The sequence below is a fragment of the Notechis scutatus genome, chromosome 1, assembly GCF_049901735.1.
Source record: "Notechis scutatus isolate UNSWTSFEM ecotype Mainland chromosome 1, rNotScu1.2, whole genome shotgun sequence".
Taxonomy (NCBI): domain Eukaryota; kingdom Metazoa; phylum Chordata; class Lepidosauria; order Squamata; family Elapidae; genus Notechis; species Notechis scutatus.
The window spans coordinates 161,479,787-161,496,281 of NC_142009.1; the positions used below are offsets into that span (position 1 = coordinate 161,479,787).

General features: G+C 38.6%; 2 protein-coding genes across 10 annotated transcripts; one reads left to right on the forward strand and one right to left on the reverse strand.

Annotated features, from left to right (window-relative positions):
- Positions 1–1,252: 1,252 nt before the first annotated feature.
- On the reverse strand, positions 1,253–8,454 carry LIG4 (DNA ligase 4). The gene is made up of 2 exons (XM_026679040.2): positions 8,206–8,454; positions 1,253–4,630 (listed from the first exon to the last, which is right to left on the reverse strand). Exon 2 carries the CDS (start codon positions 4,611–4,613, stop codon positions 1,890–1,892), a length of 2,724 nt encoding a protein of 907 aa, XP_026534825.2. The 5' UTR covers positions 4,614–4,630; positions 8,206–8,454; the 3' UTR covers positions 1,253–1,889.
- Positions 8,455–8,505: 51 nt separating this feature from the next.
- ABHD13 (abhydrolase domain containing 13) lies at positions 8,506–15,282 on the forward strand. 9 transcript variants are annotated; one of them, XM_026679041.2, is made up of 3 exons: positions 8,506–8,570; positions 9,360–9,469; positions 14,029–15,282. In XM_026679041.2, exon 3 carries the CDS (start codon positions 14,034–14,036, stop codon positions 15,072–15,074), a length of 1,041 nt encoding a protein of 346 aa, XP_026534826.1. In that variant the 5' UTR covers positions 8,506–8,570; positions 9,360–9,469; positions 14,029–14,033; the 3' UTR covers positions 15,075–15,282. The 9 variants fall into 9 exon arrangements, with proteins under 9 accessions (XP_026534826.1, XP_026534827.1, XP_087805402.1 ...); XM_026679042.2 differs by having other exon boundaries at positions 9,360–9,434; XM_087949276.1 differs by having other exon boundaries at positions 9,402–9,469.
- Positions 15,283–16,495: the final 1,213 nt, after the last annotated feature.

Below are 16,495 nucleotides of genomic sequence, written 5' to 3' on the forward strand. Positions count from 1 at the left end.
CTCCTCCCCTTTGGCTCATCTCTAACGTTTACATGCCAATTGCCTATTTCCTCATCTATGTAGTTTAAATTATACAGAACTAGATATAATTTGGGAATAATAAATTGTTAGTTTTGTTTAGGTAGGGTTTAATTTTCCCATTTTTAGGAGGTTGGGGTTTATTTTGTTGTCCCCTCACCCCTTCTAGGTAGTATAATACAGGCTTTTCTCTTTCTTACTGTGTCTTTTTTTAACAGTGTCAGGTTTCTTTATCATTAGCTTTGAAGTTGGTTCCTTTAGTCCTTTCCATAATTCCTATTAACTCATTTTCCACAACCATCAAAACTACCATATTCTACTGCCTCTTGCACATACATTGCCCATATTCACTACCTCTTGAGAAACACAACTACAGGTACTCCTCAAGTTACAAGTGTAATGGAGACTGCCCATTATGGTCATAACATTAATTGAATCCTGTTGAATGAATGAGCCCCATCCCTCACCCCAATGCATTTGTTAATTGAATGCACTGGTCGTTAAGTGTGAATGATGTACCTAAGGGATGTGGAAGACCATGGGGGCTTAGTGCAGGAATAAAACCAGCTGCTTCCAGCCATCCAAGGCCTCCCTGCACTCTCTGATGTATCTCATACTTTACCACTATTCAGGCCTTCTACCTTTTGAAGCTCAGCAGAGCTCAAGACCAGGTGGCAGAAAAGTGGCTGTCTTCTCAGATGCTGGTGAAACTGTTTTCTTTAAATCTTGTGTTCTTAAACACGCTTCCATGCTCTTTGGAAAGGCCTTTTTGCGTAGACAATGGAGGTCTTCAGGGATGCTGGATAACCACGCCCTTGCCGGCTTCTGTTTTCTTTGGAAAAGCCTTTTCTTTTTAATTAAGAATAAATTAGTTAATTAAAATTTTAATTATTTTTTAAAATCTTTAAATTTGTCAGATGATGGACATCTGTTTATCCCAAGCATGTTTAATCCTAGTATAATATCTTGTAATAAAACACATTATCAGTACTAGAAATTGTACTGCACAGTCAGCAAAATAACCTTGAATATATACCTACATAAAATTAAATATTCTCAACTAATTACTTATTTCAAAACAGAATCAGAGTTTTAATATATATATATTATTTGATTATGTTAAATATTTATTACAGAATGATGGAAAAAGAAGATATGTGCAAAACAAACTATTCTTGCTATATTATTGAAAAGCAGCCCTTTCAAGTTTCAGAAAATAGATCCATGGACTCTCTTTTGCTAAAACTTTAATTATGTTTGTAAAACTAAAAGCCTCTTTGCTAGGCAAAGCACTCCTATGATGCAATTAAGATTATAGATGTTTTGAATTTTGAGGATACAAATCCATTCATTTAAAAATTCATCATTGTAACAATACATTAAACATGAATGAAACACAGATTTAGATAGACAACACTTTTTAAAACAAACATCTGAAATCACATGCAATACTGGAAATTTGCCCTGTTGGCTGCAAACAATAAAAGTTATTTAGGATCTGTACATTTTAATAGATATAACTGAGTAACACAGGCTTTCCTATAAATATATTAAAAGCTAGGTAAAACAGATAAAAACATAAAACTGAGAAATCATCATCACCCTAGTTCCCTGAGCATCTTTTTCTTTCATTCACATACTTTCAAAGAGTTGGAATATTAAAAGAATGGAATTGTGCAACACATTCAAAAAGCACATTCTGCCAGGTTAGTGTGCGCTCTGAAAGCAACTTTGGAAACAGTCACATCATCTTGCAGAAAGCACGGCTATTTTGAAAAAGATGTATGTCAGTCCCATTCCTGTTACTGCAAATCACCTTCTTTCAAATGCTTTGCACAATCCTAACAACATTTTTCTTACAAATCAAAACCTTACATTATGTACAAGTTTTCATTTTGTAATGCTCCAGCTTTTACAGAATCCTTTATCCATTGCTCAGACACAATTTTAAACTTTTTCTTAAATGTCCTTCTGATGGCTTTTATTTTCTTCAAATCAGAATGATCTCCACTGATTACATGGGATACACCTTCCTCAAGCTGTGATACTACTTTTGCTCCATGAAAGCGTAGTATCAACTCTACGGTTAAACATCTGGTTTGATTTATTCTGTCCCTTGAATTGCTCATTTCATCAGAAAGGCTCAGGTAAATGGTTTGTTGCCTGAACATATTTAGGGAACTTTCCCAAGAATATCGGGCTTCTATGTCAGCAATCACATCCTGAGAAATCTCTTCAGAGGTATTAATTCTTGAGAACACTGCCTTCAACTCTAGTGGATCAGTATCAGCTGTGAAACTATCACCATAAGTATCATATTCACAAGCAAAATGTTGCTTTGTTTCAGGAGACATGTGAATCATAAAACCAGGGTGCCATGGCACAAACTTTCCAGCTTGGAAACATTGTAAAAGCCATTCTGCTCTCACAACATCATAAATGTTGGAAGAAATAATATTTTTCACTCTAACATTCTCAGTCCCTGCCACAACACAGTAAGTATCCGGCCCAGGATTTTGAACTATGCTGCCACCATATTCTGCTATTTTGCTTTCCAGGGCACACTTTGAATAATTTTGTGTCCCAGTCATAATACAAAACTCAACATCTTCAAAAATATTAGAAACTTTGTGTATTTTAGAAAGATCCGGTGCTTTAAAATGATCCATTAAACCAATTTTTTTAATTTTTGCCAGAGTTTTACGCTTCTTTTCTTGTGGTTCATCCTCAACTATATCAAGGTGTTTTGTTGCAAGCTTCCCAGAAGCTTTACTTCTGAGTTGTTCCAGATGATCAAGAGTCATACATTCATACCATTCTTTATCTTCCCTTATTCTTTCAATGCGTGGAAAACGTAATGTGCATTCTGTTTTATACATATCACTACTCACAATCTCAGCAGCTTTAATCTGGACAATCACTGAATTACAAGGATCAATATAGGCTTGAGGCTTTTCAACACCACATAAGATACTACAAGGGGGAACCTTCCTATCATATTTTTTCCAATATGAGGCTAATTTCAAGCCAAGATCATACAATTCTTTCATAGTGCAGCCGGAACCAACACGACAAATGGAATGGAATTTAGATGGTTTTTCACCAGGCAAAGGAGTCTCAGCAACCGCACATAAAAAATGAGACATCATGCCACCACGAAGACCTTTGCCCCAGTAGCCTCCAATAATTAAAAGGTCCAGTTCATCCATCAACCCACTGATATATTCTGGCTTGATCTTCAGCCATCCTTCCCCACGCTTATCTGGCTTGTAAATTGACCTGGGGTTTTTTATTACAATTCCTTCTTCTCTGTTATCAATGGCTTCGTTTAGGGCATCCACTACTTCTTTCTGTGTGTTTGCTTGAATTCTAGAAACAATCTGTACTCGACCAGGCATTGGGGTAAAAATCGTATTTAATATATGGCATCTTTTGCTCAGCATCTCATGACCCAACTTTTGATCATTGACCATAAGAACATCAAATACACAGAAGCATGTTTGTAAATCAGAATCATCCACCATCCTTTTAATGTCAAACTTGCTTCCTTTCTGCATAAAAGTCTGGGTGGTAGGATTATAGGCCATCATTTCACCATCCAGAATGCAGTTTTGAATATTTTTAAAGGCCTGATGAATGAAAGGAGTCAATGAACCTTCGAGGGGAGAAGCACCAAACTGCTGAGTATAATCATATCCATTTCTGGAAAAGTATTTGTAAACATCTCCATCTTTGTGCATCTGCATTCGTTCACCATCTAATTTGGTCTCTATGTAAAAAGCCTGATTATTCATTTGTTTCTCAATTTGGCCCACACTGGCAATAGAAGCAAGCATTGGCTTAAAGGCAGAAAATAATGAAATAGAAGCATCACTAAGTGATATCGAAGGATTATGCAGCTGCCTACAAACTTTTTCCAAATCTGTTGTGACACTGTGTAGTTCTGCAGCATCAGGATGGAAAACAGAAAATAAGGTTTGCTGGCTGACACCAAGTTTCAAATCCTTTATGATCATCCTGATCAACCACTTCTGTTCTAGTGCTGAGCTCTGAGTTATTAACTGAAGAAGGCTCTTCTTAACTAGATCCTTACTTTTGGCAGCATTATTATTAGAAATAGAATCTAGAAGATCGTTTACTTGTTGTATGGTCAGTTGACCTTGGTTGATGCATCTTGATTTCAAAACAAAGTAGGCAATCATAGCAAAGTCTCCAACATTTCCTTGTGAGCCACTGGGTGTTCGAAAATTTAAAAGTTTTAAAGCATCTTTTCCATCTTTGGGTAAATTTAGCAATTCAATATAGAGCTTAGCAAGCACTGTTTCTTTAATGCCATAAGCCATCCTCTCTCTTTCCAATTGTGGAAGAATAAGCCTCATTGCAGGATAAAAAGAATCTATCACGTCCTTCTCATTTTTATGAAGAGCATCATGAAAGTTCCTCCAGGAAGCTAGAAAATCCTTGAAATATTTTGTTTTATCTGATCGAGATTTGGACTTCTGTATCCGTTCTAATGTTGAACAGAGATCCGTAAATGGGACTTGTGATGCTACAGTTAGCTTGGAAGATGAATGTGAAGTGGAGACTGAAGCCATCTTGGATGTTTTTTCCTCTGCGAAAAGAAACAACCAAAGAAATTACAAATACATAGCTTTTTTTAGTTGAACATTTTTACTTATGGTTTTACCGTGAATTAATTGTATACTTGACATTACATAATGAATGTTAAACTCAAAGTAATACATTTAGTGTTACTCTCTGGGTCCAGCTATGCCATAGTGATCTATATGTGGTTAGAAACATGTTCTACTGGTAATCAGAATATCATCAGATGAAGTACGAGGGCAACGCCAAATGCCACCCGAGACACTAAATAAAAGAGCTTTAGGCTGCAGTGTTATATACTCTGTAAGCAAAGAACCTTCCCATTTTATTTTTACTATAATGTTTCTTTTCATATCCAGTTATTCTAACTTTATAGTCTTCATTTATTTTACCTTTGAAGTTGATTTTGCTGTATAATAGCACTACATGGCAACACAGTGAGGAAAACTGAGACAACACTGATTATAAAGGAAAAGTGTACTAATTGAGACATAGAGCTACATGTGACCTCACCAGAGTGCTCCAAAGTCTTTTGCAAGTCATCAAACTTTAATGTTTAATGTGATACAATGGCAGCAGGTGATGAAGGGACCTCTACAGGCAGCTTGCTCTGTTTGTATTCTTTTCTTTTTGCATCCAGCATCTTTAGTCCTAGAGAGACAGTTTGGTGCAGTGGTTAAGATGCTGGCTTAGAAACCAGGAGACTGGAATCTAGTCCTGCTGGGTGACTTTGGACCACTCTCTTTCAAGACAATCCACCTCACGGGTTTGTTGTTGTTGGGAAAATCACAGGAGGGAGTAGCATATTGTTCACCATCTTAAATGGCGGCGGCACAGAGGTTAGAGTACAGTATTGCAGGCTACTTCTGCTGACTGCAGTTTGGCAGTTCAATTCTCCCCGGCTCAAGGTTGACTCGACCTTTCATCCTTCAGAGGTTGGTAAAATGAGGACCCAGAGTGTTGGGGGCAATAGGCTGACTCCGTAAACCGCTTAGAGAGGACTGTAAAGCACTGTGAAGCTGTATATAGGTCTAAATGCTACTGCTATTGGGTTATCTAAAAAGTAATAAAGGCAGGATAAAAATCTAATGAAGAAACAAAAAATAGAGTCAATTATCCTGCTGCCCTGAAGGTGCTGATCCAACAGAATTCTGCTACTCAGAAAGAGAGCAGATGAGAGCAGAAGGAGATAGCCAGGAGTTTAACCTAGAGCAACTGGGTCCACACTGTGCTAGGTCAACCTGCAAAGGAGAATACAGTATTGGATTCTAATTCTCCTACCAGGACTGCCACCTCTGGTGGAAACATAGAATGCTGCCTAGACTCAGCACTGGCCAGACTGGGAGAATAAACCAACACAATCTGCCACACCAGATTTGTCTTCTAAGGACTTATATTTTTGTCTTGCTTTTGTATATATAACTCAACACAGAAAGCATATCTAATACACCTGTTCCCCACAACAACTCTGTGAGGTGGACTGAACTGATAGTGACTGCTTCAAAGTCACCTAGTCATCTTTTATGCCCAAGGGAGAACTCAGTCTCTCATGGTTTCTAAACCAGAACCACTAAACTACATCAAACTTATCATTCCCAGAGCCTGTTAACTGCAGATCAGAGAAACAAGCAACTTACTTGGAGGATGAGAAGTTAACACATTCTGACCCACAGAGAATGCACCCTGAATACATGTTTTCTTGTTCCAGTTTTAAATATTTTAAATCCATGGTATATACGTTAGATTTTCAGCTTCTTTTGGCAGAAGCTGTGCCCTGTCAACTACCTGTTTCATCTTGTATCAAGATAACATTGGTGTGATAGCCAGAGGCTGCTGTGCATATGTCCTTGCCCAATCCTTGCCTACTGATCTTCAGGGCCATTTGCCTTTTGGTAGGAAAATCTGGACTCACTGAATGAGTTAATCAGCCATGCATCCAACAGTTTGTGCCAACTCTGCCAGATCTGGCAACTGATCTCAGGCAACAGATCTCATTAAGGAGGAATGGCAAGAAAAGCATGTCTGGGCAGTTGCTCTTTAACCACCAATTCTCCTATCCCAGTTCTGTGGGATCAAGAACTGTTGGGAGAAGAGGAGGCATTCTTAACTGCCAGTACTCCCAGGATAATATTGCTCATTTAGCTGTGGTAGGCTTGTTTGTTCAATTTCTATACCTGCCCAACTCAACCAAGTGACTCTGAGCAGCTTAGAATTCTAAAATTATAAAACAATTTAAAGATATTAAAACCATAAAAACATTCACAAAATAAATAAGTATATAAACAGCAGCTGCAATGATTAATCAACTAATAGTAAAGCCAAGTAATGGAGCCCTTTAGCACATTCCAAGTCCCAGGTCTGGGTATATAGCAGGGTTTTTAAAGCTTTGAGAAAAGCCAACAGGGTTGGGGCTAGCAAGATCAAGCACAATATTGCCTAATTAGCAGGGGTGGGTACAGCTTTTGACCCATTTCCAGCAGTCCTCCACAACAGTGATCCCCAACCTTTTTTACGCCACGGCCCGGTATCCCCAACCTTTTTTATGGCGCGGCCCGGTACCGACATCAGCTGGGCGCCGCCATCTTGTTTTGATGAAAAAGTGCTTCCGGTGAGCTTTCTACCGGAAAAGCTCACTGGAAGCACTTTTTCATCAAACAAGATGGCGGCGCCAAACCAGCGACCCGGTAGGACTTGTTCCACGGACCGGTACCGGTCCGTGGACCGGTGGTTGGGGACCCCTGCTCCACAACATACAGGTACTATACAGGTAGCCCTCAAATTATCCCCAAAATTGAAGTTGCAGTTATGGTCATAAGTCATGATGGGCGTCAACTGTGTCATCACAGGACTGCCCCCCATATTATGGCTTTTGCAGCAATTGCTAAGCAAGCATGGAGGTTAATTAAGCAAACCCATTGTTTACTATGGAGCATTCTTTGCCAGAAACCCGAAATAAAACCAGTTTTGGCAAAAATACCACAGTCATGAGACTGCAGGCCACTTCAAACCACCATAAATGAAGGCTGGTTGTCATGTGCCCAATGGGGTGGGGGAGAGGCAGCCTTCAACACTTTGAATCTGAAGGGGTCTCTTGTAACTCCAATCACTCAGCAACCCAGTTGTAAGTCCCTGTACATACCTCACGCATAAGCCTAACATTTAAAGGGTCAAAGTATACACAGAAAAAAATGGGTCCAGCTTATTCGTAGATGAATGTATCCACAAGTATATAAGGTTATATTTTAAAGTAAAATACCGGTGTATATGTTTACGAGTAAGTCAGTCCGCAGATACTGTAAATCAGGGGTTTTCAAACTTGACAGCTCTAAGACTTGTGGACTTCAACGCCCAGAATTCCTCCTCCAGTCATGTTAGCTCAGGAATTCTGGGAGTTGAAGTCCACAAGTCTTAGAGCTGTCACGTTTGGGAAATTTAACCCAAAAATAAACCACGCGCAGAGAAGCCAAATATGAATATTAAGAGAAATTAGTAGGTGGCCCGGTTTTCACGCTACTTTGGTTAAAAATTCTAGTGTTGGCTTATTCACGAGTACATGGGATATGTGCCCAAATGTATCCTCACCGGCAGATTATAAGCTACGGTAACCGGGAAGAACGGCACCTCCTCCTCAATCCACGGCGAACCGCGGCCTAGTAAAAGCGCTGCTTCCGGAATTTCACAGGAACGGTTCGGAAGTCGCCATAGAAACAGGAACGCTAGACTACCCTCGACTCCGAGAAGCCCTTCCCGGCCCCCCTGCTTCTGCTGCACGAACTTGGAGCGCAGCGCTCTTTCACTCAGTTCGAGAAGAAGATCCGTCCTCGTCGCCCGGAAGCACTTGTGACGTGATCGATTCGGTTTCCCGGAAGTGACTGCTGAGCCAGTCGAGCCTGGTCCAAGAGGAGGAAGGATGGGGTGCAGAGTATCCCGTCCTGGGCAGCGATGAGGTTGGTGTGCTGAGACTCCTCTGGTTCGGGCCAGAGGCCTGAGCGCTTAGCTAGGAAGCGGAGGGGCGCCGCCGCTGTCTTCTTTCTTTTAGGTGGGGGAAAGAGCCGTCTCCAGGTGGCCTCGGGCGCCGCCAGGTCTCTCTTTTGAAAAGGAGCGGCGTTTCGAAATAGGGCTCGTCCCTTAAATCAGGGGTCTCCAGCCGTGGCCGCTTTAAGCCTGGCGGACTTCAACTCCCAGAATTCCCCAGCCAGCGAAGCTGGGAGTTGAAGTCCGCCAGGCTTAAAGCGGCCACGGCTGGAGACCCCTGCCTTAAATGACCCTGGATGGCTGGGGAGGCTGGACTTTGTGGGCTGCCCCGGATTGGGAAAGGTTGGCCCTAGGTAAGAGCTAAGGCTGAGATTAGGCTGTTTTACCTTAGCCTCTGCCTATCCGAGTTGCCCCCACGATTGCTTCTTAAGCCAAGCCTACGTTGGAAGAGCAGACTGTCGACCTTTGGTAATAGATCAGGTTGGGAAAGGGATTGTTATTGCCTCTTGTAGTTTCCGCAGTGAGCTGGGTGAAGAAGGGCTGGTTCAGCTTCTAAAAGCGGGGGACGGTGTAGTTCTTACTAGTCGGTCACATATTTTTTTTTAGGGCTTACTAACTAAACAGTAAAAGAAAAGCTTCCTGAAATATTTAACGCCTTTAAGTAGGATTTGTGTGAACAGCAAGGTCATTTCAACACAAATATAGTAGTAGTACAGTAATTGAAATAGTGACTGCTTGAACTTCTTTATTTTCTGTCCTAGCTCCATTTCTAAATCCTGTGGGAATTCTTTGTTATAAAACAGTTCCTGATCTAAAGTTGAAAAGAGATGGCTTATGTAAGAGACATTTTCTTCACGAAGTTGATCGTTAGGTATGAATGCATTGGCTGCCTTTTGTGTTTCTATTAGCATATATTACCGTGTAGTTTCTCCAGTTAGTGCCAAATTTTATACCTGGATTGTTTATGTACATTACATTAGATTGCTAATAAATATCTTCATTCATACCCAGAAATTATTTAGGTCTGGAAAAATACTTGGCTTCTTTCAGAAATACAATAGGCTTCCTTTAGTGTACACAAACAAGCACATCAAAGCCTTTTTGATATTCATTTATATCACAAATGCATTATGAGTGAATTAAAGCAATTTGCACTGTTGAGATACCATTAGTGGATATATAAGGTATAGTTTGGTTTTTTCCATGTTTTTTTTATATGCCAGTTTAAACTATCTTCTCCATGCTATTGTAAAACATAAGTGTATTGTTCTTCTATATTATATAGAGCATATCTGTTGATATTTCTTCCAAGATTTTCACTAATGTTAACTTCAGAATACCACCAATGCTAAAAATTAGAATCATTGATTTAAAAATTTAAGAATACATTTTTAAAGATTTTGTGGTAAAGCAGATTGAAAGGCACGCAAAAAGTATTTCCAAGTCTGCAACAAATTTGATTTGAAACCTTAGACTTATGTGCTATAACTCTAAACCTATGGTAAAAGTGATTTTGTAACATTGTTTTATATAATAAATTTGAAGGTAGTATGATCTAGAAACCATTTTTTGTCCTGTAAAACAAGCTGGTCAGCTTCAAATAAATCAATTTCCAATATGGTTTGTGAATCTGTTGTTTATTTAGCCCAAAGCTGAACATTAACTTAATATTCTAGAAATTGAAAAAATATGAGAAAGTAGGAAGGGTATCTTATTTCCATCTATGTTTTTGAGTCTGCCTATTTTCTTTTGAGTTCAATTTTCAGGGAACAGTTAAATTATTCCCATGATGCTGCAGGTTAAACACATCAAGCTTAACAGCTGAAAAATTAATGAAATCTGCAGAATAGTTTGTTTAAAAATCTAGATTCTTTGTCACTCGTTACTGGTAAATTTTCATCTCTTTGTCATTTATTATTACCATGGAACAAATACAGGATAAGCAACATCTTAAGCATATATTTTGCAGGGCTGGAATAATGACAAGAATCAACTGTATGATTATTTTTTTAAACGAGTGAAGAAAAACCACAACTAAAATACTGTAAAATTAATATTACTGTTGCAGTTGTTCGCTTCCAAGATAAGGGCACAGATGGATGATAAATAAAGTAGTCCCAATGAAATCAGGCATTTAAAATTCTATGACTGCAACCATGGTAGTAGTTTATAATAGTTTGAAATAAGGCTGAAATACTATTACTTTTAATGTGCCAGGTTATAATGTATAAGGTTTTTTTTTCTTGTCAATCCTGATTAACATATTTGTTAGAAATTTGATAAAAAATTAAATCTAAGAAAACCAAATGAGAAGGTAGTACTTCTGAGAGGCAGTTTAATTATCTTTTGCACAAAACCATCATTACGCTTTTAAGTACCAACCTTGTAGGAGTTTCAAATTCATGGGTGCTGATATAATGTTTCTAGATTCCTGAATGATGAGATGTTTGTGATATTTTCCTCAGGTTGTTTTTGGTCTGTCATTAGACTAAAGCATTTGTGTATCTAAAGTATTTTTCTGTATGATATTGGTTAAAGTTTGTGTGATTCAAAATAAAAGCACATCAATGCATTTCCTGGTTCTTTGATCCAACTGCAATCTATTCCAATGCTATTCTTGATGGTCCCTCGACTGTAAGCACCTGGTTTGAGGGATATAAGGATACTGCACTTGGAATGGCCGTCTGATTCTCAAACCATCACATTTCTATATCACCTTAAGTGACTCTGGGTACTTTACAATATAAGCTTTTTTAGGAGAGTAAGAAGCTGCAAGTGGGCTGGACAGGAAACTCTGCTGCATGGCTATAGTTTTGCTTATTCTATTTTGGATCAAACCATTATCTGGTTGTAGATTTTATTGGTAGCCTTGGAAGTTTTTTTCCAGCAGCTTTTGTCAAAATTAGAGTAAATAGATTTGGCCATAAAACTTTATGCATAATGATTATTATGCTAGTATAGATCTTACTGTATGATCATGGTTTTTTAAAATTTCTTTGAATCAGTTCTACAGGTTCAGCACTTATTACGCTTCTACTGAAGAACCTTACTAATCTATTTAAAAATGTTAATGTGCTGCTGTTTAACCTAGAAGGCTGCTAGAATAGCTTATGTGTTAATTGAAGTCAGTAAATACCCTCAGGTCTATAGTTTAAAAAAATGCAACACAAATGGGATGTTAAGAGAAAGGATGTAAAGATGAATAATCGCTTAAGCTTAATAGGACAGCTTGTGTCATCAAAATCTGTCATTTTCTCATCTGTGTTTGGATATGATTCAAAGTTAGAAATTTTACACCTGAAATATAGTAGGTGAGATTGTAACATAACCATTCTATCAAGCATCAGTGAAGATTGTTTTCATTCCTCAAGGAACCATCACTTTTGGAAGAACACATGGCTTTGTGGAAGTTTTAAAAGTAGAAAAGAGTTTCAGTTATCTTACATATTTCTGTCCCCCCCAAGTTTGAAAAAGTGTTTTTTTTCCCCTATAGATTTTTTTTAAAATCAGTGCAAATATTTGCTGGCCTAGAAATCTGCCCTACAAAGCAAGCAGGGTTGACTTCCATGGCTTATCCATTTTTAGATTTATATGCTTAGTAGTCTAAAGCAGGTCTGTCAAACTCCCAGCCCATGGGCTGGATGCGTCACGTGCTGGCTACACCCATTCCCAGTTTAGCGAAGGAGGGAAAAATCCAATATGTCATGTGACATCACCATGACGATGTCATTTTGACACCCCGGTCTAGAATGTGTGTCTTATATTTTATATGCTGTGCCAGTTTCGGCATAAATGGGAGGATCTAAAGGGGATTCGCTTGTATGTCCTTGTCCCAGCCATGATCTCTATTGAGTTTGCAGGAAGAGAGGTGACCACAAGATACAGAAGGCTGAAGAAACACTTAGGTCTTGGATGGCAGAATTATCTAAACCTAAGTTATAAACTAGAATGGTGTTGCATAAAAGTGAGGAGTTAGCTACTACCTAAACATGTCAAGTAGGATTTTGAGTTCCCACAGCTGTTTTCTTGATAAATGGAATGGCTAGTGTAGGTATATATTTTATTAATTGTGTTGACCATAATTTATTAAAGAGCCACAATTTCTAGATTAGCACAGCAACTAAAGAAATTATACTTTCTAAATTATACTTAATGCAGCACTTAGTCATAATGTGGCTTATTTTATTTTGTTTAAAGTATTATATTGACCCAGCCAATGTGGGGTTTTGGTAGAAGACCATAACCAACCTATTACAAAAAGATGTTATTCATCTGCAATTGAATACTTATATGAGCTGTGATGTTATCCCCGGGGGTCCCCAAACATGGCAACTTTAAGACTTGTGGACTTCAACTCCCAGAATTCTCTAGCCAGCTCCACAACTCTTAAAGTTGCCAAGTTTGGAGACATCTGTGTTATCCTGATTCTTCACTTGCATTCCTTTGTCCTACAGCACTTTCTGATCTCAACCATTGTGTATCTTGTATCTCACAAGATCTTGTATCTTACCTTCAAGTAATAAATTATACACACACACAGTGTTTTGGAAAGTTCTTCAGAACATGTAGAAGTACAAACATTGCACCTATCTGTGTCATTAAAGGACTCAAGGCTATTCTCATGTCTTTGGGGAAGCACTTCGAATCAAAAGCATTACACTGCCCTGTTTTCTCTACTTAACATATTTTGTGTTCTAGTTTGCAATTCCTTTGAAAAAATTTTAGACAGCATATTTTCGTATAAGATCATCTCTTTTGTAACCCATCCTTTCAATCTTTAGAACACAGTGTAATGTGCTAAAGGAAGAATAGGAGGGGAGTTGATAAAAATCAGCTGTCCCAATTGTAGAAGTATTTTCAGTTAAGGCATAGCCAAAGAAAGACCATCACATGTTGAGATTGTATGGCAGGCAGTGAAGTTTCCTTTCTAGTTTCATACTAGAGCAAAACCAATATTGAACACAATATTGCCCTTATACATTAAGTAATGGCTCTGAGTTGCCAACTAGGGAATTTTAATTGCTGCTGCAAGCTGGTATGTCTGCACATGGATTTGAATGATGGAATTTTGATTAAATCTAATTAAATTGGGTTTCTCTTTTGGGGTGAATGGAGGAAGAGAACAAATTAAATTTGCCTTGATTTAGAAGACATCAGTGAAGCCTAAGGAGACAAAGCGCTGAAGCTGTCAATCTTCCTTTCCTCTATTTTCTCTGTCTTTTATTTATGAATTTTTAAATTAGTTTAATTTTCTTATTAATTTGTTATATACTTTTCAAGTGCCTTAGATGAGACACTTATTTTGTTTTATTTTTCAAAAACATTGCTCAGTTATTATCAGAGCAATCTGATATATTATGCTTACCATTTGTTTTGCTTTACTTTTTTGGTTCATGTTGTTTTAAGCTTAAGTGTATTTTCTTCTTTCAGGATTCATGTGGACTAGAGATTCATTGGCTACTATAATGGAAAAATCATGGATGCTTTGGACTTCCATTGAAAAATGGCTGCTTGCTTTGGTGTCATGGTCCTGGGGTGTCTGCCGTATTTCTCTCTTACCTTTGATAGTGACTTTTCATTTGTATGGTGGCCTGATTTTACCTCTGTTAATATTTGTATCTATCACAGGTATATTATATAAATTCCAGGATGTGTTGCTTTATTTCCCTGAGCAACCCTCTTCATCACGACTCTATGTTCCCATGCCTACTGGCATCCCACATGAGAATATCTTTATCAAAACCAAAGATGGTGTGTTGCTCAACCTCATTCTTCTCAGATTCACAGGTGATAATTCCTCATATTCTCCTACTATCATTTATTTTCATGGGAATGCAGGCAACATTGGGCATCGACTACCAAATGCTTTATTGATGCTGGTAAACCTGAAAGTAAATTTATTATTGGTTGACTATAGAGGCTATGGGAAGAGTGAAGGAGAAGCAAGTGAGGATGGCATCTATTTAGATTCTGAGGCTGTTCTAGACTATGTGATGACTAGATCAGATCTGGACAAGACAAAAATTTTTCTTTTTGGTCGTTCATTGGGGGGAGCAGTAGCTATTCACTTGGCCTCTGAAAATTCTCATAGGATTTCTGCCATCTTGGTGGAGAATACATTCCTTAGTATCCCACATATGGCCAGCACTCTGTTTTCTTTCTTCCCTATGAGGTACCTTCCTTTATGGTGCTATAAGAACAAGTTCCTATCTTATAGAAAAATATCTCAGTGCAGGATGCCTTCACTGTTCATTTCTGGACTTGCTGACCAATTGATTCCTCCAGTTATGATGAAGCAACTTTATGAACTTTCCCCTGCTCGGACTAAAAGATTGGCAATATTTCCAGATGGAACTCATAATGACACTTGGCAGTGCCAAGGCTACTTTACTGCACTCGAACAGTTTATCAAAGAAGTTATAAGCCATTCCCCTGAAGAAATGGCAAAAATGACATCTAATGTAACAATAATATAATTGTAATTCCACTCTGTCTTTCTGATACAACTGCATTGTACCTGGATTTGTGGGAAGTGATCATTAATTGCCATTTTTAAAACGTGTATTCTGTCTGTATTTATCTTTAAAAAGTGAAATTAAACATGGAGATATCTACTGATTTATGACCCAACATAGTTTTACACTACATTGTAAACAAATAAAACTTCTATTTGTTTTAATAAAATTAGTTTTATTTTATTTTAGGAAAAGAGACTTTAACACATTTATTGCTGAATGTTGTGTTCTGAATTGGAGGGAAGAATAAAGCAGTTCAGTATAGTGTGTACATTAGTTCCATAGATAAACATGGTTTGCAAAATATACTTGGCAGTCTTTTCAGAGAATCATAGACGTCTAGATACTAGACTCATTTGTTACTAAAATTAATCTGTATTTTCAACCCCTGCTCCTGCTTGGTTAAGGCCCCCAGGGAGAGGCATGTGGGTAGATCCTTGCAATGGTAAATGCTTCCTTGAGAGAGGATAGTCCTTCCAACTCTGAAAGAGAGAAGAGTCTCCACCTCAAGAAACCGCTGCTGGATCCCTGTGATTTGGACAATTTTCATCCAATCTCCAGGCTTTTCTTGGGAAAAAAATGGAGAATGTGATCAGACTACAGTTCCGAAGGTGGCAATTAGGTTTCAGAACCTGGTACAGTACTGAAACAACTTGGTCATCCTTGATTTGTGGATGGGGGTAGTGTATCCATCCTGGCCCTTGGTGACGTTACAGCTTTTCATACTATTCAAAGATGTCCTGGTCAAGCTTGGGTATAGAGAGCACTATGTTCCTGTTCTTCCTCTTAAGTCTGAAGGTTTCTGTCAGTTTGAGGGCAGAGTCGTGTCCTAGATCCCTGCTTTGAAGAGTGCCATAGGGCTCTCCCCCCCCGCCGCCCCTTTTAATATCTACATCAAGGCTCAATCACTTGTTGATATGGAAGGACAGACCTCAGCTCAACCTACCAGTACAGTGATTGTGGATTGGGGCCCCATAGGACCTGGGCTGGAGATGTTTCAACTTTGAATGGGGTTGTACTGTCCTGCTTGGATTCAGCATGCAATTTTGTAGTCCTCCTAGACTTGTAGCTCCTGTTCAAAGAGCAGGTGATATCTGTGAGCAGAGGGACTGTTACACAACTCTTGTATACCATTTATACCTTTTCCTGTCTGCTCCCAGTCATTCGTCCTTAGTCATTCCTGAGTGAATTACTGAAACCTGTTCTACCTGGGGCTGCCCTATGAAGACGTTGGAATCATCAATTGATCCAGAATGCAGCTGTGCAAGTAGTTAAAGCATTCCTTATTATACTCATGTATACCACAAGATAACATTGGCTCTACACTAGTTGCAATCCAAAGTGCTAGTTGTCACCTGTAAAAGCACTGTATGGCATTGGAG

Excerpts from the sequence above, each read along its gene's own strand:
- LIG4 (XM_026679040.2), bottom strand. The coding sequence starts at position 4,613 with ATGGCTTCAGTCTCCACTTCACATTCATCTTCCAAGCTAACTGTAGCA.
- ABHD13 (XM_026679041.2), top strand. The coding sequence starts at position 14,034 with ATGTGGACTAGAGATTCATTGGCTACTATAATGGAAAAATCATGGATG.